General features: G+C 36.0%; 1 protein-coding gene across 1 annotated transcript in view; it reads left to right on the forward strand.

Annotated features, from left to right (window-relative positions):
• Positions 1 to 25,022, forward strand: part of pex14 (peroxisomal biogenesis factor 14) — a 60,630-nt gene that overhangs the window by 23,366 nt on the left and 12,242 nt on the right. Inside the window, exons 3-6 of the mRNA XM_043224775.1 lie at positions 431 to 515; positions 11,969 to 12,088; positions 17,875 to 17,960; positions 21,948 to 22,050. Coding sequence (XP_043080710.1) covers positions 431 to 515; positions 11,969 to 12,088; positions 17,875 to 17,960; positions 21,948 to 22,050 — 394 coding nt within the window. The remainder of the gene's footprint in view (positions 1 to 430; positions 516 to 11,968; positions 12,089 to 17,874; positions 17,961 to 21,947; positions 22,051 to 25,022) is intronic.

Below are 25,022 nucleotides of genomic sequence, written 5' to 3' on the forward strand. Positions count from 1 at the left end.
ATACAGATGGGCACTTCAGCATTAAGTATAGATTTTCAGTCCCTGCTCACTTAAGGCTAGGAGTTTGTCTTAAAGAGGATAATGGCAAATTAAACTCCATAGCCCATTTGTTCAGCAAACCTTGATGGGATAATTTTATAACTGCTGATTCACTCATTTCCTAGATTTATCTCTAAAGTGGTTTGGTGGTCTGGCCTCCATATACTTATTGGGAGGGGGAGGACTATTTTATAAGTTCCTGTTGTTGGCTGATGATATACCTTGGGGAGTTGGAAATGTACAATAATTCAGCCTGCTTGCAAGAATTCCTGAGCCTTCCTCTCGTTTCCGGTGAAGTTAATTTACTGATGACTTTCTATCATACTGATGAGCTCATTTCACGCTGCAAATGTAAGACGTCTTTGTTTTTGGTTTTTTCCTCTCTTCGCAGATTGCCACGGCAGTCAAGTTTCTACAAAACCAGCAAGTTCGTCAAAGCCCCCTGGCAACCAGAAAAGCGTTCTTGAAGAAAAAAGGTGAGCGTCATCAGCATGTTCCAGAACCTAATGTCAAACGTTACATTTTTACAGGTGGAATGAATACGAGATGGCTCAATTCCAAGACTTTGACCTTAAATTTAACCAGTCGAATGCTTTCGTTATTCATTTCAAACATGAGTGGAATCGCCGTAGTACAGAAAGCCTTTTACAGTGTTAGGTTAAAAGGACAGCTTTTTTAAACATCCTTATGTTGTTCCAAATTCTGTAGAAGGCAAAAAGAGAAGCTGTGAAGAATGTTCATGCTGCTCTTTTTACTTTAATTTACAATGAAAAGGAGGGCTCTTGAGCTGCGAAATGGACAAAAAAAAGCAGCATAAGTGAATCATTAAGGAAGTATGATCGTATTGCTAGTCTTCCGAAACCATATTATAAGTTTATGTGACAAAATGGATGGAAATTTAAATTATTCACTGTTTGACAGCAACGGTCATCATCTGCTTAAAGAGAAGCTTTTACATTCAACTATACTTGATTGACAGATGAAAGAAAGGTTTCAAGAGAGAAAATAAAGACACTACTGTCATTTTTCTGAATGATCTATCCTTTTAAAGACAGCTCAGCTTTAGGAGCACAGTGTAGTCCAGAGGACTTTGGCCCAAGATGTTCACGGGATGAGATCATTCGCTTTTAAGGGTCAGAGGTCGAGGCCATTGTTGCATGCCCTCAAGGGTCAGGTAAGGGTCGATCGGGCTGCAGAGAGCTTGATCCCAGCTGTGTGGATAAATGACCTATCAGTTGGGACGCTTCTTTGGGATCGAGAAAATTAATATTGACAAACCCTCCTGCACTTTCAATGGAATTGTCAATTATGCTACCTCCCAGCATTTTAAAGCTTTTACTTAATTTAGCTGTTATCATAAATATTAAAGCACTGGAATGCATCGGAAAGTTTTATCGACCAGAGAAGTAACGTGTTGTGAGCATACATATGCATTCACTCTAAATTCAGAGCAGTTTAGGTATCAATCAATATGTGTGTTTGATGCATAACCCACCACTATCTCTCCTATAGCACAAACCCCTTTCAGATCAGATCACCGGCCTGAGTGTGTGCTGGATAGAAATCAATCCGTGACGCTGTATTTTGATCTTTTCGAGAGATTTTTTAAAAGCCAGCACTGAAAATGACATTGTGATGTTTTAGTGAATCACTTTGGGGCCGGCAGTGATGGAAATCGAGAAGCACAATGTAATCTGTCTCACTTTATGGCTTATTTGAGTGTTTTGCAAGCAGGTCTTAAAACTTTAAAATCAGTCACATAAAATAACGATCACTTCGGCGCTGAAATGCATATCATTTTTTAAAATAAAATATAGTCCTTCACAAAGGTCAGATTAGTTTTATCTTGATTACATTTAAGTTTAGCAAGGTCAGCACTGTCCTTTATAACGTGATAACTCATCTGTCTCTGCACGCTGTTGATAATTGTAAATCTTAGCACAATCGTGCTTATCTGACTAGGCTTTTTTTTCCTTTTAGCTCTTATTTAAAATGAAATTTGTTCTGTCGGGACTAATTAATGGTAAAGGCAGGTGGATTTGGCCTACGATGGTGCTAGTAGTGCAGCAAAGGAAAGCGAGCCTAATAGCTCCATATGACCGGTGTAGGTAACAGGAGATGAAATCCATAGTTGCCGGCTGCTGTTGTTCACATCAGTGGCCTATTATGACGTCTCAATATCTTTAGCATTTTCCTCGGTCAGTGCTTCTCGTTAACAGTAGATCGGCTTCATTTATAATTCACAGCTGGGTTATGCGGCTTAATATGCTGTATGTTTATCATGAAATGCGGTTCTTTTGAATGTGAATGTGAAATTGTATCCAGATCCAGGGATTTGCAGGTTTTGAGCGATATGCATTGTTTTTTGTGTTTCGTAACAAGCTTGTTTGGAGGTTCACATGGACTTCTCAAAGGGGTCTACTGCTACATTAAGTATTGATATGCCAGTGTGCCACTGTTTCATATAAATCACCCCCCCAAGCCAGCTTAAAGTCAGTTGTGCTCAATGGGTCCATATAATACACATGAACATATTTCATTATTCGTTCTGAATAAAATATACGGTTCCCTTTTTTTCAAACATACAGTATGACTGACCACCTAAATAACTATAAATAAATAAAATAAGTATGTTCAGAGAGTTTTGGAGGACTCAATGTTCGAAAATAAATAAATAATTACAATTTATAATATATATATATATATATATTTATAATATATAATATATATATATATATATATATGTATGTGTGTGTGTGTGTGTCAATAAAATTTTATGAATAATATATTAATGAGTAAATTTAGATTTACAATTGAGTAAACAATTTGAGAAAAAATTGCCATGAATTCATTTATTACTATTTGATTTGTCCTCCTGCAATAATTTATTAAGCTCATGTAAATCCTGATTTTCACTCCCTAGTGTGTTTGTATCATTTATAATTCTTACGTCCATGTATGTTTTGTATGTGTGTATAATGTATATTTAGATTGACTTTGACCTCTCCGAACAGCAGAATCAGGTTGTAATGGGGAACACGGTGAACTCAGGACTATCATGGCAATGTGCCCCCAGGGTGCGTTTGAACATCAATAGATCTATAGCTGGAAGACTCGGCCTCGTGCTATTGCTATTCTAATTTGATGTTGTATTTTTTATGCGGACATTTGGAGATCTTCGAACGAGGACACTATTTCCAGGTCACTAGCCTTTTAATTACCGACCCTTGTAACCGAGAGGTTATTGATAGAACTCCGAGCACACAGCTGTTTACAACCACGGCCGACGAGTTATCATCAACGCTTCGAGTTTCATTTCTTTCGTTTCCTCTGCTCGCTCATGCAATTTTGGGTGGGACGCAGCTGCTTGCACCCCGAGGACGACTTTGCTGCGATATTGCCGCTTGTCACGTAGTTATGAAAATATGCTAAACATTGGAATAGACAACGATTCAATATCCTCTCAATGAATGTTCCCAATGGGACGATCAGACCATCAATCAGACGGCTTAATTAAGCCAGTATGATTTGGGAATGATTTGTGCGTAGGTACGGTTTTGTTGTTAAGGACTCCTTTTGGATTAAAGTCACAATGACCCTTTTGTTTTAATTGTGGATTGCAATCAGCAACCTTTTGTCAACAAGCGAACGTTTTTTAGTTTCGCCTAGTCTCTCAAATGGCAGCGAAGCGCAGGCTTTAAAGCGAGCCGTCTGTAAATTTGCATGTGCTGGAAAATCGTCTTGTGTCAGCACGGAGCCATTTCTACTGAGCCTCACCTTCAACAATGTAATTATGTCACAATGTTGTATCACTCTGAAAGCAACTCGTGCAATTTGAAGGGTAGGAGGGAGACTAATCTAGAAGCAAAGTGCTGAGTAATCTTAAGCCAATTTCTCCTTATTAAATTTCTCCTGAAATTTACCATTTTCCCAGTGCCCTGCTGAGCTCACAGAAGCAATTTTAACGCCCTGCTCGGTGTGTTGTTCCTGCAGTGTTTTCCGTGCCATTCCTGGAGTTTGCTCCAAAGTTTAATTTGATTAACGTCGTTTATATTAAAGCGTGACTTAAACACGCTAGCCGAAATGACGGATCAGTGGTTATGAAGGTGACCTTTAATTTTCACTGGTTATGTCTAATACCTATTAATTACGGCAAGGTCATTGTAATAACTGTTAAATGCAAGCACAAATTCTTCAATAGCAATTGTTGATGTACTTGATTGAGTTGATATCATATAAGAGTATTTTCTGTAATCCACACTGTAGTTTTTCATTAAACCATTTGTGCTTTGTTTTATCTTGCACTGCATTTCATACGCAAATACAGCTTTTGCCATTGATAAATGGTTTGCAACGTTTTCCAGATGTTTTTTTTTTTTTGTCTTGTTTATGTACAGTAAACCTCAAGTACCCCTTCATCAACCCCAAACCAGAAATGTGTTCCTTTTAACTCTCATTATACTGGATATCATTTAGAATCTTTAATATTATTAAAGCGGCATTATTACAATGAGTCACTTTTAAACTAAAAGCAATCAATACTGTGGGTGAAAAATAGACTCATCCAGTTGCTTCCTATCAAACTGAAGCAGTATGAGGAATAAAGGCTAGAAGCTGTTATTTTATAACTGCATTTAGTTTGATATTGGTTGGTTTTATAGCTTGAGACATTTGATGGGATGAAAATAGGAAACAGCCGTGTATTGTTTCGAGATTGTGGGATGAGTAAAGAGCACTGATGCAGAAATTGACCTCCATCCGCACAAATTGCCGAAATGCAACTATTGCTATGTTTGATTTCCTTTAATTTAAAAATAAATACATAAGGTAACTAACATTGCATAAATATAGATTTCTTTAATTATCTTTCACAATTAAAATAAATCATAAACTATGTGCGTTTAAAATGTATTTATAAATCAACATTTTTATTTTTATTTTAATGTCTTTATTTGATAGGTCATTCTCAGACAATTTTAAGCTGTTATCAACAGAAAATTGCATTAAAAGTATTTAAATTTATTTTTAAAAGAAGACACTTCGTTATGTAATTTATCTTTTTAAAAATATATATATTTCAGCTTTTATACCATTATTTCTGAGAAGAGGGAGAGAGGGGGGATCAGGACCAGGAAAAGAAATCAAGGACTTTAAACGTTAAACAACATTAAAATCTTGCCATATGATTCCTGGTTGATGTTTAGTATGAGTTATAGCTATAAGGAGTTTTTTTTGCTCTGTCTGTCAAGCTTCGAGTAAATGAGAAGAGCATTATGGACGTGGCAAAGATCAGAGATCAGATTTCAGGTCAGGTCACCTCCCCAAACAAAGACATCTAAATATACATCCATCTTAATCCCTAATGCTGTTTAATGTCGTATTTATGTAAATATTTTCTAGTTTTGCTCTATATTAATGGTGAGAAATGTCAAAGCCCCCATAAAATGAAACAATACCATCTTCTGGTGGAGTGGGGAGTTAAATTGGATTCCTGCAGCAAGCAGCCATAGTGGCGGGCAGCTGATGAAGGGGAAAATAGGAAGCACTTTGATTACATGTTGCAGCGTCTTTACACAACAATCTCTCCTACACGTATTATTTACATGCCGTTATGCTCTAATCCGCTCTGAAGGATACCTCCATGATTTCCACCCCTTTCTCTCTCTCAGTATTTCTGTCTCCCTCTCTTTTCAAGGGGAATGTGATTGGTCTCGGTAAGCATTCAGAGATATGTGCTAATGTTTTCTAAGCAGGTCATTTTACAGTGTAAATTGTGAATTACTGATCCCCCAGCACACCCCACATCATTACATCACTCTTTGATTGGGCTTTCCAAATGTGGGTATGTACTTATTATCTAGGCTTGCGTTAAGTGTATGCGCTGTCCTTAAACAAAGGTAGCTTAAAGAAGCTGCATGTAATCACTGTCTTATTGCGGTGGTGCGTACCATTTTACCCATAATTCCCCAAATTATTGTATTGAGGAAGGTCGTCGACGAGTATTTCTTTGCTTATCTATTTCACATTGTAAGATGTACACTAGAATGTGGGTTAATAATAGATGTACATATATAATATATATATATATATATATATATATATATATGTATAATATATATATATATGTATATATATATATATGTATATATTATATATATATATATATATATATATATATATATATATATATATATATATATATATATATGTATATATATATATATATATATATATATATATATGTATATATATATATATATATATATATATATATATATATATATATATATATATATATATATATATATATATATATATATATATATATATATATATATATATATATATATATATATATATATATATATATATATATATATATATATATATATATGTATGTATATATATATATATATATATATATATATATATATATATATATATATATGTATATGTATATATATATGTATATATATATATATATATATATATATATATATATATATATATATATATATATATATATATATGTATATATATATATATATATATATATATATATGTATATATATTATATATGTATATATATATATATATATATGTATATATATATATATATACTTTATTAAAATATATGTATATATATTATTTAGATTTTTTATTAGATTTTGTATATATTAATATATTTTAATAATTATAGGTTTTAATTATTTATTAATTTATTTTTTAGATTATTATTGTATAATTAATAAAACAAAATACATATTATAGACCAGTATTGGTTAAACCTATGATACATCAGTGTTTTACCAATCAGTTTTCACTGCACCATTACTAAATTTCACAGCTTGCAAAATGCATTTTGTTGTAGCTTAGTTTTTTTTTTTTTTTAATTAGTATATTGAATTTGTATATATTTGTATAGTATATTGAACTATTGACCTTTAAAAGCTGGTTGTTTTAATAAATCAGCCAAAATGACTTTGATGAATCAATCTAAATTCTTGAGGTTTTTTATCTCTCTAATGACTTCACTGGATCACAAATCATTACTTTTGCTCATCACTGACTTGGGAAAAAAAGTTAAGATTTATTTGTCTCCATTTACAGAAAAGTAATTGTTGATTTTAAAAACATATGCAAACTTAGGAATGGGGAAAAGGCCTTTTTTTTTTTTTGCTCAAGACATTGCAAAAGATTTGAGGTGTGAATGTAATGCCAAAAGGTCTGCTTAGCGAAACTTAACATTGACAAACAACTGAAAAGCAGCGCAGAGGAATACCAAAAAGGCGTTTTGTGTGAACAGCCCCTCCCTGTCTGTGTTATGTGTGCACATGACAACATGTAGTTAAGCGTACCCACATTCGCAACAGAATATTGTTTCTAATAAATGATATTTTAATTATGAACAACATTAAATTGTGTCTTCACTCAGGGGAAATCACTAAAAATGAAGTGTGCCCGCTGATATGTCGTTATCTTAAAAAACTATGGGCTGAATTTTTCAGCTGACTGCTAGTTGGCAGCGGTACAGAATTTACTGTCCTTCATTTAGTGTCTCCAAGTTGAGTAATCAGGGATATAAAACAGTTTTTCCTTAGTTTTCCCAACAGAGAATGGATTTTCCCTTGTCTTCCAGTAAGTCTCCAAGTGCACGTCCGGTGCGACACTGGCACTGAGTTCAGTGCCCGGATCTTTGACCTCACTAGTGTTCTTCCTGTAGTCATTTCATTATGCTTAAAGGGCCATGAGGGACACTGGTGCACTGCAGGTGTAATACCGTTCACATCATGAAGGTAAAGAAATGGTTCATCATCCCTGATATTAATAGGAAAGAGTTTGCAAGTAAGGTGATGCGACTCACCTCTTGGACAGGAATGGCAATGACCAAGGCCTGCATAGAAGACAAAAGGATTGATGTGGTTATAAATTACTCCACGGCGCCACCTAGGCCAGCCGCTTTTCACTTTGTCATCAAGAGAAGGCGATAAAGCAGGAAAATGACCAGAGTCCTCCTTTTTTTTTTTTTTAATACATAAATGAATACGCTATGAGAGCGGTCATTATTTAAAGCATGCAATCTTGTGGGACATGGACTTGACATGTGAAATCTTACAGAAACGCTCTCGGTGACCTCCATCTTTACGACCTTAAGTATTTTTCTTCATGTTCGATCTGGTATCATTATAATAATGACAATAAGCAATATTCACCACGCGATGTTGTTCAAGCCTTGTTGGGCTGCTAAAAGAAAAGAACAGCCACCTTTAACAGCCGTTCAGTAAGCAATTTTATAATTGTCCCTGTGAGCTTGTTCTTACCCTATGAAGTTCACAAGTGCCAAAATTGGAGAACAGCACTTTATGGCTGGATGAGTCGCCTCATCACTCTTGAAAAAAAAAAGGTGGACAAAAAAAAAAAACATCCTGAAAATAAGAGCCCAGAAAATAGAGCCATAAATAATACAGAGAGCAATGGGTTTTCCTTTAAATAAATACCGATCAGGTTTATGTTGAAAGACAATAGAAAACGTAGCCCAGATATGCAGTTTACAGTATTTATAGCTGTAATATCGCAGTGCCACCACCGTAATTTCATGCCCCAATGAGAATGGCAAGGTCAAAGCAAATGCTTCGACTGAGCATCTGCTAATATGGTGACTCATAAACAGGCTCTGCGTGTATCAGGTGCACCAAATAATACAGTATAATGAAATACAGAATAGCTTTCCATTATTGTTCTTTTTTACGGTGTCGTCATTAGATGTAATTTATGTCTAAAAAAAATTCATCTACCGGCAGGTCGATCTGAAATGGAGGTCCGAGGGGGTCATTCCACAGATTTTGGAAACCGTAATAAATTTTGCGTTTCCTTTTTGTGTCCTTTTCCTTTTATATGTAAAATTCACTCTTGTTGTCCTTCTTTTAAATTGAATCTCAAAGGTCTTTCATTTGTCGTCCCATTTTCTTTCTAATAAAGGCATCAGAGGAGACAAAACAGCTGAGTGAGTCCGAAAACCAAAAAGAAAAGCAAACGCGTTAATGAATTTGCATGCATCTTATTCGGATGCACGCCGGACCCCTTTGTAGTTGCACGGGGGGTGCTATTTGAGAATTCAAATGACGTTACAAATATGTACATATTTGTTCGTTACGTCCTTAGAAAACGACCCCGTCGTTCTGAGGTGAAATCACAAAAACGTGAACTTCCTGAGAGCGTCTTTACTCGTGACGAGGTGAGTGGGAGGAAATGAGAGGGGGGCCTCCAAGTCTCATTCAATAGTCTGCCACCATGCAGTCTGGTGTGGTCAGATGAATAGGGAGTCCAGGGACACATTATTGCTTATTGGACAGTACAGGCTGACTGCACCAGCTCAGCACATGGCCATGGCTGCTTCCTGGCACTTTGAATGCCATGCAAGACAGGATGACCAATATTTGCCTTAAATTATTCAACATTTTTCAGGGCCGTTTCAACCCCCACAGAACCTGCCCTCCTTTTAACTTTGACCTCAACCTAGAGATTTCTGCAAGAGATATAAGATCAGCTACAGTATGTGAGCATTTTAATGAAAATTGTGGTAGTATAAATTTTGTTAATGTCATTCTTGACAAGTAAGGTAGAATATGGTTATATGTAGAGAGAACTGTGTCATAAATTCTGAATGTAATCGTTTTGCTGCTGTGGAAGATAAAACTTATGATTTAGAGCGTTTTTCGTTGTTGTTTTTTTTGTTTTTTTTATGAAAGTCTTTTAGGCCGACCAAAAATATAGGTGCAGTTTAATTGTTTTCTATATAGTTCTATTATAAAATTTCATTTATTTCTGGCATGGCAAAGCTTCAATTTTAGTAGCCATTACTTCAGTTTGTATTGTCACTTGATCCTTCAGAAATCATTCTAATATGACTATATGTAATTAACTTGTTGTTGTCTTTTAAAAAATAAGCAGAAGAACATTGTTAAAAAAAAAAAAAAATATATATATATATATATAGTAATAAAATAAAAAAGAATAAAAATTAATGTTAATCAAAAAAATAAAGAAATAACATATTAGATGATCGGGTATGTTTTACAAAAGCCATTAAATTATGTTTATGGTATGAACAGATATGATTCGTAATAATATACATAATTCTTTTTTTCTTTTTCTTTTTACTCTAGACAGCGAGCTTTAACGTTATCTTTGTCATAAAGAAATGTTTTTTGTTAAACATTTACCTAAATGAATAAAATAATTGCTGTAAATTAAACTCTCACAGAGTAATAAATTGAAAGTTTTACTGGAAATCCATGAAACGCAGCAATAAAGTGGTATGATAAACCATGCGTCCCTACCTCTGCTGCGTTTGTGTGCTTCTGTATTGTTTTGCAGTGTTGTTAGCGTGGCTCTATGAAGTGTGACTGTGATTTCATACCCAGCAGACAGCAGACAGGGCTGAACAGGCTCAGACTCTGTTCTCTGCCAAGCTCCCAGCTCTCTCCGCTCTATTTAAGCACATGTGGCACTGGCATTTGCCACATTTATGATGTGTGTATTACAGCGCAAAAACAGCTTGCTGTCTGCTCTTTAAACAGCTCAATTTGGAGCAAAGCTCAGCCTTTTGGCTCTCTGGCAGGCAGCCGTGCCGTATGAAAGCATGTGGAATAGAGTAGCGCAATGCCCAAGGGGATATCTCCAGTAAACAGAGCAAGAGCGTGCGCGAGAGAGACTAAATACGCAATGACAGACGTGACACACTCCAGTCTACTGTGGACAAACAAAGGTCAGAGGGAGTGTGTGTGTGTGTTGCAGGATACAGTAGATTTATTAAATTGATATGTGTAACTTACAGTTTAATAGAAACTGGAGCCTTTTTAAACCATTGGCTCTAAATGGAGATGTTAAAGCATTTGGGTTTTATGTGCCAATTGTAGAGGAAGCCCATAATGTTTTCCCGCTTTTATGTCTTCATTAAATGTCAAAGCACAAGTACATTCGACTAACAGGCTTTTTCCGCCTCTGTCTTTCTTTTCCCAGTATTTCTCCGGGCTCTTGTTGCCGTCTACTCCTTTGCCGCTCTGTTTAGGCCCGCATAGAGCCGCTTAATCAAGACAAGACGCAAACCAATGACTGCATGCAGTGTTGGAAATAAACCAGCTTTTTTTCCACAAAAGGAAATATTAATATTAGATTTTTTTCCCCTCTCCTGTCATTTTCCATCAGGGACCTCTATGCAATTTAATCACCACTAAAATCATTAAAAAAGATCTGAAGATTAAATTATATTGGCATTTGCAAAATTATGTAATACATTTACATTACAATGAAGAAATTAAAATAATGCATTTTATCTGTCTGGGGTTCCGCTGAGCTCTACCTGGGGAAATATAGCAGCAGGAAATGGACAGGCTCTGTTCTTGAGATCTGACTGTAATGGAGAAGAGCTTAGAGCTTTGGACCTCCAGAGCTGTTTCTCCTGGTATATATCTGCCGCCTTTAGTGCTATTAACCTAGTTTAGCCGGAGTTTTAACATTTAGATCTATTTGCATGTTTCAAAGGACAGCCAAGGACACGCTTCCACTTAATATCACCACTTTTTTTCTCTCATATTACACTGTTTTTCAAGTAATTTGTGGAGTGTTTAGACACTTTCTTTCAATAGAATTGTGCCTTCAATCTGGTGAGTGACAAGACGAGTTTTCTACTACAAATAAAGTGCCTTTGCCTGTCACTCAGTATCAATCAAAACTGTCAGATGAAAAAGTAATGTTATATACAGTGTGTGTGTGTGTAAGTATACATACGTGATTAATACATGAGTAATAAGCGACCACTTTATGTGCACAATTACTTTATATATAAAATATATACATTGCAATTTACTGTTTTTTTTGGGTAGATATATCGATGTGTTTAAAGTCATGCCACCTTCTCTCTGTGTAGGTCTGACTGATGAGGAGGTCGATCTGGCCATCCAGAGGTCCGGTAGTACAGATGAGCCGCTGACTGTAGCTGTTCCTGGGCCCGCACACATCGCTCACCCTGTTCCACTGGCCCCATACAGTGAGTATTACCACAGCCCCTTTTACTAGGATAGGGGGTCTACCCTATTACCCCTCCACTCGCCCACCTGCTGTATGTTTTTGCAGCCCATGTGCTCCTTAAACATGACTCTTGTCTAGTCTAGTAGATTTTCTCTACCAAATGGTGCGTGACTATATTAAATGAGTCCTCCAATCTCCTCTGTGCTCCCGTAATCTTGTTTAAACCTTCGCCCGTACATCAATTCCAAAACAGCCAACTGTGTGGAATACCTTGGAATATCGTGCTGATATTTTTATAAGCTTCCGAACATAACTATTATCTTAGACGAGTGGTTTTCAAAGGAAATGAGTGGCGTAGAGCATCCCATTTGCGTAGGCATGTAATTAATTTTGGCACGGCCTTGCGATATGATGTCCACGCCGTTACAACGATCTCTGGTTGGTTGGCCCACTGAGGGCCTTTCTGCAGCCTGTATCTTTATTACCTCCTGGGTTATGAGCTCCAGGCCGGCCGCTGATTTACCAATCCTGAATGAAGTTCGCATAATGCTTAACCTGTATGACAATGATTCCAGATGTATTCCACCCTCATTTATTGCCACCCTGTCCTTGACTCCCCGCCATCTCATGTTTTGTAATGAAAGCGATGTTGATGGGATGGCCATGTAGTTAGGCTTCAGCCCCACTAGAGTGGGGGGTTTTATATCAAAACGGCTATGAGAGAATGGCATAATGAGGGGAGAGTGAGGAGATCTTCGCGGGGGTCAGGTTGGGAAGAGGGGGTCCCTCTCTTTGATGTCCTTGTTATGGGGACGATGCGCCTGGACCCGCATCCATCTCTGTCGGAGTAATGGATACTCTGATCTCTATTTTCAAGCGGCAGAAGGACAGTAGGGCCTTTTCTGAACCCAATAAATTTGAACGGAGATTGGAAAAAAGGGGAATGGAGGCCATGCTCACACCTTAAGTGACCAAATAAAAAGCAGGAGTGGAAAGTGGTGGCGGAGGGGCTACCCATGTGGAAGAAGTCCTCCGTTTGGACCTCGAGTTGAAGTAGGAGATCGGTCAGGGCCGCTGGCTAAGCTCAAGGACTCTGAAATCACCCCAGCTGCCATCATGCGTGTCCTGCATGCCATGCTCCCGCAAGGACACTTCAGTTAATGTGCTGTTTACCGTTGATACAAAAACCTATGTTGTCAGAAGTTCTTAAAATGGAAGTTTTAGGAAGTTGCAGGTTTGCTGATGTTTTTGATGTACTTTCTGGTGTAGCGTGTCACCTTCATTCAGCAGAACTGAGCTTCAGTCTTCAGTCAGGTTTGATCCTGTGAGTGACAAGGCACTGATTCTTGAGTATTTCTTAAGGCTGGGACACACCAAGCTGACTTTAAAGAAGTAGCTGTGAAATCTGACGGTGTTGTTTCTTTGCGTCGGCAGAAGCTGGACAGAAAAGCTGCGCTTGAACACACCGCTTAGACTACAGCAGACTGCTACCTAACATGTGTGCTCTGCAAGTACGTGAGAGGAATTAGCGGTCTGTGTCAGCAACTATCAGTAGTAGTATGTATTCGTCAGTCAAACGGAGGAAATGAAACAAGGATATACAAGATTGTAAACAGCAGCGATTGCTTACCATTTATGTTGATAACTAACATATAAGTAATTTTTAACATCATTCTGATTGGATCCGTCAGAAAGAAGAAAGCCATAGCTAGCTAGGATGCTTTGAGGGCGAGTAAAGCATAGGCCAATTTTCATTTATTAACTATTACGCCGTGTTTTTATGCATGTGATTGCTTTATACAAAGTTTGTAGCATTTTTATTTGTTCTACTATACTTTTTGTCATATTGCTTGTAATTAGTTTCTTATTCTTATTTAATTGCTGACTGTTTACTTGTCTTCAGCGAGCGTGAGTTATTACATTTCTATGGTATCAAGAATTTTGATATCATAGAGTTTTTAAAGCAAAAATAATAATATTGTGATATATATATTGTTACCAGGGCTCCAGACAAAAAATCTTAGCCTTTCAATCAAAGTGTTATGTGTTTGTAAATGACGTGGGAACTAAGGTGCACTTAAAGTGGGAACTACTGAATGTATTTTCCAACTTGAAATATACAGTCACGAAGAATTGTTCATTACATAGAATCTGTACCAATATCATGGACCATAAACACCACCTGACCAGTGGAGTGGAGTCCTAATATAATTATGTTGCCATTTGTCTTTTACCCATTCAGTCTGTTTTTCTTCATTAGTAAAATGCAATTTTATAGGACAAAAGGTTAAGTAAAAATATCAATATGCAATAGCACGTAAATGCTCCTCTTTATAGTTATTTTTCCAGCTGACTGTTGAGCTTATGGACATCAAATGGTTATTATCAGGTAAATATATAACTACATTGCAGTGTTTGAAGCTTTAAACATTTTCTGGAGTTTGAAACACTGAAGGAGCTTTTACATGAGACATCTCAGTAAGTTGTATGTAGTATCCCATATGTATTGTTTGAATTTCATTATGAATTTGGCATGATTTTAAAGCTGATACTTTGTTTATTTAAATATAGCAAAGCTTTTTGTTTTTACTGGACGGCAAGTGCTCTTCAAATAATATGAAGAACACAGCATAAGAAGCCATATTAGTAATGATTAAAAAAGAATTGTTAATGATATTGCCAATATCCACACAGCTGACAGCGTTACCTGTTGAAGTTTGTTCAAGTTGTGCACGAAATAGACACTACAAAGCAATCAAGGAAAAGAGGCATTACATGCCTATAACATGTAATATAGTCGCTCTCGTAAATGTGACCATTTATGTATGAACTATGATGAAAGAATTAGGTCATATTTCCCATCCCTAATCTGAATTTTTAAGTTTACAATTAGGAAAATTATCTAAAACTCAAACTGAAAACATAACAAATTCTTTACAGTTTGTTTTCAAAAGTAATTATATCAGAAATAAATGCACAACAAAATGTGTATATATATATATATATATATATATATATATATATATATATTATATATTTATATAATGCACACACACACACACATGTGTTTGTGTGTGTGTGTGTGTGTGTGTGTGTGTGTGTGTGTGTATATATATATATATATATATATACATACACAATATAAATGTTTACGTATTATTTTATTTATTAATTTATGCTTAATGTCTATTTTCTCATTTATCATTAATCTCATTTATTAGACTTGGTTTATGAGAATTGGTTTATGAGTAGTACAAGATAATTTAATATAAGAAAAAACTAAATGATACATTTGCATCTAGTGATCTAATGTAAAATCTGCTATTTTAAAAACTAATGGCAGGTACAGTTATGGCGCATATTTTGTTCCATGTCTCAAGAATCAGTGCCATATTTTATTTGGGTCTCCCTAATAGACCTCTAATATAATTAATCAGATAAAAACCGCTTGTTCAGTTACGCATAAAAAAAATGAAAAAGTACTATTGCTTTGCTAGTCTATTAGAGAGCCTGTCTATTTGTATTCAGTAGAGCAGATTCAAACAAATTACAGTAACACACCTGTTCCGCAGACCTCGCTATGTTACAAAATGGAGCATTTTGTATCTGACATGTTGACCTGCCAGAGCCAGGCTTGCTTTAATTACTTCTCTGTTTGGTGTGCCGTTAAACATTTGCATGATAATTTCTACCTCCTTTCTGTTGGCTGAGCCTTGCCAGATTGCCTCAGCATGAATTGAAACGGCTGCACTTGCTTTCAGAAGCTGGTTAAAGCCTAACTTAAACTGAAGTGCATCAGTTGTTGTTTTTTTTTTTTTGTTTTTTTACCAATCCCAAGTTCAGTCTTAATATGCCAACTATAAGTAAGCCATTATTAGGTTGTTTCTCTGAAAAGGCACTTTAAAACATTGCTTGTTTGTTCCTTTTTTTGCTTGACAGACAAGCTCAACCAATAAGTTGTAAGTTTAGACTGGGAGAATCTATTTTGCCAACCATTGACTCTTTTGGGTTTTTCTGATATTAAAGTGGTTGAGCATTTGATTTTTAATTATAATACTGCTCTAGATGCTGCACAGAATTAAATTTTTAATTTTTTTGCCTTGTGTCAGGTCATCTGTTTCTGTTCTGAGAATAAGTGTGTGTGTTGGTGAGGGACTCTTTGATGTGGCTTTTCATTTCCTGATAGTGCTCGTTGTTCTAATGCGACATTCACAACGCTAGTGAGCACTTGTGCGAGGTCTGAGGAGAAAGCGTACGAATGATCTTTTAAACGATTCTCATTTCCATTTCGAGATCACAATTACCTTAAACGAGACAGTTTTCCCCTAAAATATTGTAAGCGGGAGTTTCCGTTATGCGCAGTCATAGCTGATGAAATTTCTCATGTTCTGTTTTACAGTAATGTGATACTTAATCTAAAAGTTCAGATCTAGCTTGCTTTAAATAGCTGTGTGTAATCAGAATTAGTATTTTTTTTTTCACGTTCTTTCTATGAACAAAAGCACCAATTCATAAACTTTATACTAAAAATTTTAGTCATTGTAGATTAAAAAAATAAATAAATAGTTTGACATAAACAAAAAAGCTGTATGTGGGTACAGGCAGTATGTGTTGCAGTCAAGTCTAATAGAATGTTTAAGTCATTAGTTTGTTTTTTGTCTTGTGGAAATGTAGATTTATAATATTATAAAATATTTGAATAAACATTTTTGCAATTGTAATAATTCTTTTTTTCATGTAAAATGTTGCTATATCTTTTCAGAATATTTAATATGAATCTGGATATTTTTTCACCCATGATCAGAGAAAATTTCCCAAATCCCATTTTCTGTGGATCGGGTATCAGTCAGACGAGACGATCCAAATTCAATATTGTGCTTATACAATTCTGTTGAGCCCCACAAAAACGTTAATCACCATATTTCAAGTGTTCTGAAGCGCATAAGAGCTTACCGGACTGTACTGGAGACTTTTGTATTATAATACTTTTCTGGTCTTTCTTAATCTGTTTTATGTACCACATGTTGCTGCCTTCATTGCTGTGCTATACATTTAAAAGAAATACCTTTTCATTTTATAGTGTAGGTTATTTATAAATGTTTTTTCATGAATGTATTTTACAATACAAAGAGCAATGTGTAACATTTGACCAGATTTAGTCCTCTCATTCACTTTTTATTTTCACTAGATTTTATACTAATTATACTAATTTTATATAATTATTTTGGACCCATGTAATTTTTGCTGCTGAATTAACCACTAAAATAGTATTTCTGTCATAGATTGTGTTTTCTTTTCATTATTATTATTATTTTTTTTTATTAAAATTAAGTTTAAAATTAAGTCTGTATGAAGATACACTTCACGTTTAGGTCAACACAGAGAAGTACAGAAATTTTACATTGATTAAAAAAAATATAGTAAAGTTATTTTACTAAATGAACACAAGCAAGATTTATATAATTTATATACTGCATTATCTACATTTATTTTTGCTAAAGCTTTTTTTAATATATGTAAAAATAAAATACGGGACATTTTTGTTTGTGATGATTCAAACGAATCACTGAATCAGTGTTTTGAATTGATTCATTAAAATGGACACTAATTCTACTAATTCACAGTAATTATCTGGGTTACCAGCACCATACTCGTTTATCAAATTGCAGAATCACGGTTTTGTTTTGTTCTTGTCAAATTAAAAATGGCATCTACCAGAAGCCCACAACAGCTTTTCCCAGGGTTGCACTAATAGATGAGTGTGTTTATATTTGTGTGTGTGTGTGTGTGTGTGTCTCTCTGCAGGTCCCTCAGGTTACAGATGGAGAGACTACAGTGCCCTTGCTGTCATCTTGGCAGGAATGGCCTTTGGCTTCCATCATCTCTACCGGGTATGTGTTCAAGTGCCACCAATAGCCTATTTCTCAAAATACGTTTATTATTCTGAGAAATTAGCTTTTCCTAGCATTTGTATGTACTTTCTACATTGATGTCGTGTAAATTCATTGTGGTTGGAGTCCAACGTCATCGGAATGAGCTCATCTCTACCCCTAGATCTTTCTCTGTTTTCCTTTACGGAAAAACCCAGAGGCAGTCCTCTCACTGATTTCCTACACTATCATGACACGATTTTGTATGTGGGCACGGATGGGTGCGTGGGCCCTCAGACCCCATCGAGCAAGGGAGAGACCCCGTTTCTCGGTGACGGTAAACCCACACTGCCCACAGGAGCATGTGGACTACATTACTGTTTTTATATATATATATATATATATATATATATATAAGAGAAAGAAAATGGAGCGGTGGTCTTTAAAAGAGAGCATTTACAATGACATCGTACGGAACTCCCATGATGTCATGATTAGGAACGCATGTTTAGCTTCCTAAGCTTCTGTCTGCTCTCGGCTACTTCAGTTAGTCAGCACACTCAATAAAGCCAGTCTCCATCTCCAGTAGCCCACATGACTGCTCTTACTAATGTAGTGAGCCAAACTTATGTCATTTTAACAGAAAAAGTCACATTTTCCTTTGACTCCAGTCTGTGCTTTAACAACCCGAAACTGCAGCTTGTTCAGTACTTAGAGAGATGTACTTTGAGTTTGTGACTTCAACTCTTATTTTTAACAACTTTCATTTTCACTCCTTCTCATTACTGGTGCTTGCTCAGCAAGCCTTTACTGTTGCCGTTTCGTTGTTTTCTTTGTTATTTGAGCAAATTAACAAATCTGGTTAGGTTTGCTTAAATAGCAATGGTAACATACACAAAGTGTTAAAATTGCAGTTCACTAGCACATAACTCATTATCAGGCTTAAATAAATAAAATATTAAATATACACTACCAGACAAAAATGTTTTTTAGCAATGCATTTTTTTAAAGAATTATCTTCTGTTTACTCAGCCTGCATTTATATTAATACAGCAAAATCAGTTCTATTGTGAAATATTTTTACTATTTAAAATAACTGCTTTCTGTTTGAATAATAATAATTATAATAATAATTTTTAAAAATGTTAAAAAGATTGATGCATTCTTTTAAATGGTAGAGTATATAATGTATATTATAATACATATAATAAGCATATTTTTTAAAGAATCCTGAAAAAAATTACTTAACTGCTTTAAATGTTGCTGATGATGATAATAAATGTAATAAATAAACAAATGCTTCTTGGACAACTAGTAAAAATAATTATTAGAATTATTTCTGAAGGATGTGACACTGAAAATTAGATTTGATCACAGGAATAAATTTAATTTTAATATACATTTAAATAGAAAGCATTAATTTAAAATATTTCACTATATATTTCGCTATATTTTGGATGAAGTAATCAATTAATCAATCAATTTTTGACACTAAACAGTGTCCAATAGGAGAATAGAATGATAGTAATGTGGCAAGATTAAGCACTAATCTAAAGCAGGATTAGTGACCAGAAGAGAATTCTTACAAATAAATGAATAAAAATCTTTGACTGGTACTGCTAAATTAAATAATGAATACATTTTACATATTTTCAGCAGAGACAAATTAGATTGAGCATCGTAGAGATGGTGGAAATAATGCAGACTAAAGTCTTACCATCACTTATTATTACTTTCTGTTAATTAAAAGAATCCGTTTCCAGAAAATTATTAAGTAGAACAGCCATTTGAAATGAAATGTTTCTAGATAAACAAATCTGCATTTTAGAATGATTTTTGAAGCATTATGTGACACTGAAGACTGAAGTAATGTTCAAAAAATCAACTATATTATTACAGGAAGAAATTACATTTTAAATATAAAAGATAAAGTTATTATTATTTATTTGGTGCATCATTGGAGAGCATATGAAACCTTTTAGAAACCTAAAAAAACTTGAATGGTAATATATCACCCATGAAACACATGTTCATTTACTAAAAGGTTATATATAAAGCTTTTGCCAGACAAACAAAAAATGGCCTAAAATAGGACATGATTAGCGATTACAGTATACCTGTGATAGAGACTTTGCTGTGGGTTCTTTAACTAGAAATGTTCAAGCAACACTCAGCAACCAAGCAGTGATACCTTGGCATCCGTTCGCAATAGAAATGGATTTTTGAGCAGGCAAGAAAATGCGAAAATCCAACTCTGTAACTCCCTCGCTCGCTCGCTCGCGTCTCTCGCTCACACACAAACAGTTTGTGGTTCTCCAGTCCCCCGTGTACGGAGGATCTGTGCTCGTGGCTGGAGGTGTTGTTCCCTGGTGCGAGAGCCTTCACTGCTGTCATGTCAGAGGAACGGCTCACCAGTGCCGCCATATGCCCTGGCCTCCTCCTCCTTCACTTTATTTATGCTATAGAGCACATTGTAAACAGCGCTCACAGCAGCTCGCTTATTAACTACCCTGGTGTTGACACTCATTCTGATTTTTTTAACTTAAAAGTGTTTATTACTTATGCCGGTGTCAACAACGGTTGCGGCGCTGTGAAAACCTGTTAAGGCCAACTGTTTTCCAGACGGAGAGCCTGCGCACGCACATTACGCTTTACGGCACCCAGCTATTCACCAAATGCCATGTTAATCTCCTCGTCTATGCGCTTTGTTTGTTTGTCTGGGGAAAGGAATCGACGCGCGCGTTTGGAAATAAAACGGAGATGTCGTGAGAACAGCAGCTAGTGAAAGCGCTAGCCGTCTGACCTTTGCCGCTTATTCTCAGTGTTTGGAGATGTTGTTCTACAAGGCTTAAACTCTGACAAGCAATTGTCCTCAGAAGGTGACATGTTCAAATGAAGAAGCCAGCCTGTGGGCTAAAAGACTTAATGATGTTGAACCCAGAGTCATGCCCCGATGCTTAATTCTTGGCCTCTATGTCAGCCATTGAGGCAAATTGCTCTGGATGAAGTGAGAAAACCACAAGACTTTTGAGAGGGATTAAAAAAACAAAAGGTCTTGTTTTTTCAGCATGAATGCAGGCCTATTAATCATAATTCGTATAATGATGTTTTATCTGTTGCCAAACACAATACTGAACTTGATACTGTAAAATCAAACACTAGTATTGTTTGGATTTTTCACTTGTTTTTTTTTTTCTTGTTTAATTTCCTTTTTTACTGAAATACCTTAATAATTAATTCTTTATCAAGCCTGTCTTAAATATAGCTTTTTAGTTCTGTTAGGAAAATATTTATTCTAATGTTGACTCTCTCATATAAATTTAGGTGTATTTGTATTTTATGCAATTTGCTCAAGATTGTTCAAATATTGACCCCGATAAAATATATTTATTATTATATATTATTTTAATATACGGTATACAGTACTGTTATTTTGTAAGAAATAAATCCTTTAAGCAAGGACACTGATCAAAAATATGTTTAGGATGTCACAAGTCACAATCTCGAAACAGTATTTTTCACAAATATGTTAATAATAATAATATAAACATAATGTTTTTAACATTGCTTTCAAGTAACGCTGTTTTTAAATAATGCAAAGTGTTTTTTTTTAGCACCAAATCAACATATGAAAGATCGATTTCTAAAAGATCATGTGACAATAAACACTGTAGGTATTGCTGCTGAAAGTGCCAGGAATAAACATTTTTATTTGTACATATTTATAGTGAAATTGACAAAACATTTTAAATGCTAAAGATATTTTACAATATTTCTTATCAAATCGAATGATGTAAAGCTTTCAAAACAATAAATCGTGAGATCTCGCTACAAGAAGCCTTCGGTGAGGGTTTTTTAAGTTGAGTTTGGGCTAGACTACGCTAGCGCTAATAGATTAGCTCTTTGTCTGTTTGTCGACGTGCAGCGACAGAGCGCGTCCTGGTCCACTGGCCTGTTTTCCCTGTTCCTGAGTGGAATTCTAATAGCGTGCCGTGTTTTTAATTGCAGAAATACATCCTTCCCCTCATTATGGGCAGCAAAGAGGACAAGAAGCATCTGCAGCGGATCGAGAGCAACATCGCGGATATGAGTGGCACCCTGACACAGACAGGTGAAGATTAATATCTTCATCACTTTTTCCTCCTTAACATTTTCCTTCATTTATCTGTCGCCAAAATCTGCTCACATTTTACAAATGACGGTCCTGTCATTTTGCTTTAATTTGAAATTGCTTGTTTACTGTCAGCTCAGCTTCAATTAATTACGTTTCTCTGAAAAGCTCTTAACCTCAGAATATTAATGAGGGGAAGAGGAATGACAGCGTTTCTTTTTCTTTTTTTTCTGCTGCCTTAACTGCGTGGCAAGAAAGTTCATTTTAATTTTCGGCGTGGTGGTGTGGCTCCCCGGTTGGGCCCGGAGCGCGCCGGTGATTAAGTGTGTGGTGACAGGTGCGCCTCCCGCCTTGGACAGGTGAGGAATCTCAGCTAGTCTGTCAGAGAGGGATGCCTCTGCTCCTCTCTCCTCCCCCTCTCTTTACCCACTACGCAGCCGGCGTAATTAAACATCCCGGCAACCATGAAAGCGGGACACTTCCCGAAGAAACTTTGTCTCGTTAGTGCCGCAGTCGGCTTGCAGCTGGGTGGCTCCTTTTGTGTAAATGACAATTCACTCTTTGCGATGTTTTATTTATTTTTTAATTTTAAAGAAAGACGGCGCAGGACGACCCCGTTGTCAGTTCTTCCAAAGCATCACATTGATATTCCTCTGGTTGAGGTTTTGTACTAAGCTTTCGCAGTTAATTTGGACTGAATTACATCACTTGAAATTCTGAGGGTTTTTTAGTAGATCATTTATTATTTTTGAAAATCTAATTGTAATTTCTATTGTTTTGAAATAGAAGTATTCGTTCTTCAAAATGTAATAGGCAAGTTAGACGGGTTTTACATGCTGAAATGCAATTGGTCTTTTTTTCTTGCGTTTATTTGCATACTTAATAGATGTTATTGTCTTCCTTACATATATTTATCTCTTAAAAATAGGTTTGCACCAGTATTCAAATTTTTGTCGGATACGGATAAGCTGATAATTCTCAATAACAATATCAAAATTATGATTTTGTATAAATGCGTTAATATTAAAAGGCAGTTCTTTTAAAATAACGTTCAGTATTAAAAATAGATGTTCATTTTGAGATTTAACTGAAATAACATTTATGTTATGTTTTTGAACACTGAGCATTAGTCTAGTGTAAAGGTCGTTTTAGTCTTTTATTTCTAAGTGACATGCGATCTAAAGCAAGTTTTATTTAATTTCTGTAACGTTTCTATGTATACATATATCTGTATAATGTTTCCTGCTCCGTAGCTTAGTCCCACAGTAAAAGAAATGATCTTACATATTACCATTTTATTACATATTATTTTCACTTCTACATTTTCAGTCAAAATTGAGCGTAACGAGTAAAAGTGTTCAGCTCTGTTAGAATATACCTCCTCCAGCTGCCTAACATTTTTCTGTTACGAAAAACTTGCAAGCTGTTGTTTGCGGTCTACTCGAATACCGTGTAAACATTTTAAAATTAGGAAATTGTTGATGTAGAACAGTCTATAAAGGTGAAACAGTACATGCAAAGCAGGCACTTTTGATAGGTAGTAGACAAAAGACTTCTTGTTATTTATGACGTAAACTTTTGTCAGAGTATTCTTGGCATTTAGCCATATTAATATTTGCCTCATAAAACCATGGAAATGATCTGGATTTATGCATGGATCAACGTATGTATCAGCGCAGTCTTCTGTTATGCATATAGTATTGTTTTCATTATCCAGGAGATCAAAATAAGCAAATTTGGGGCAAATAAGATAAAGGCGAGTGATTTTAGTCAGCTGCGTCTCTGCATTACATTGCCCGTTGCCCAGTTTTGGTTCGGGGAGGGTGACTGAAAGGCGGGTCGATTGTGAGTCATTGCGTGCAAACTTGATGTGGGTTTCTTTATCTGATTATCAAATGAGCCTCTTCTTTGCCATTTTGGTTCATATATGCAAAAAAAACCCTCCTTTGTGTTACGCTGCCTGTCTGGCCCTCATTTTGTTTGGTTTTTAGCAGGATTCCTGTTTTGTTTAGATTCAGATTCAGATGATAAAGAGCATTTATATTGTTCCGGGCTGGAGCTGCTTTTATATATTTCCTTTGTGAAACACTTGTTCCTGACAATCTCTTCTTTTTCCCCCCTTCTCTCCCTCCGCCACTCTCTCGTTTTCTCCTGGAAGAGCCGTACCTACCCCCAGTCACTCAGTCAGTCACGCCGCTGATCTAATTTGCTGTGGCTGCAGTAGCCAAGTTGCTATTGTAGTTAATGACTGTTTCAGTTAACAGTTTGGGAGAGGGTTGCAATTACGGAGTGAGTTTCCCCCTCTTCTCACAACATGAGTAATAGCAAGTGACTGCCGCTCTTGCCAATTGCCCGCACTCCTTTGTTAAAGTTCGTGTATTTCTCTAGTGCCAAGTGCGTTGGAATGATGTATTCCTTTGAATGTGGCTCCATTACTCCTGCAGCCTTTGAGTGTAGGCCTTGACTCCCATTATGATTTCCCAACAACTTTCCACACGCAATTAATGAACAGGTCTTGGAAGCATTTCATCGCACGCGCGCGCTCACACTCGTGCCGGCTGTAATGGAATTGTGCTAGCTGCTTGGTCTCTTTGTCTGCGGAGAGCATATTGGTGACCAGCTGGCCAATAAAGGCTCAGACAGGCCCGGACATATGCAGTGTACATTATATTGAGGTATTTACTGAATAATTTACGCTATACACACTGTCTGCCTCCTCGCAGCAGCTGCGAAGCCACTTGCAGGATCTCAAATTCGGCCAATTGTTTTCTCCAAAGAGAGCGTTTGTGGAAACCCGAGATGCGCTAAATGGAGGCATTATTTCTCGTGTTTTGAGTATGAAGCGAGTGTTTGTGGGTTTAGAGGTCTGGCGCAGTTGCTGCTGGTTCTCAGTGTAATATTGTAGTTGACGTAAGCTGTGGTGGCATTCCAGCTTTACTTTAGACCTTTTAGCTATCTCACTCATAGTTTAA

The sequence above is a fragment of the Puntigrus tetrazona genome, chromosome 23, assembly GCF_018831695.1.
Source record: "Puntigrus tetrazona isolate hp1 chromosome 23, ASM1883169v1, whole genome shotgun sequence".
Classification (NCBI taxonomy): domain Eukaryota; kingdom Metazoa; phylum Chordata; class Actinopteri; order Cypriniformes; family Cyprinidae; genus Puntigrus; species Puntigrus tetrazona.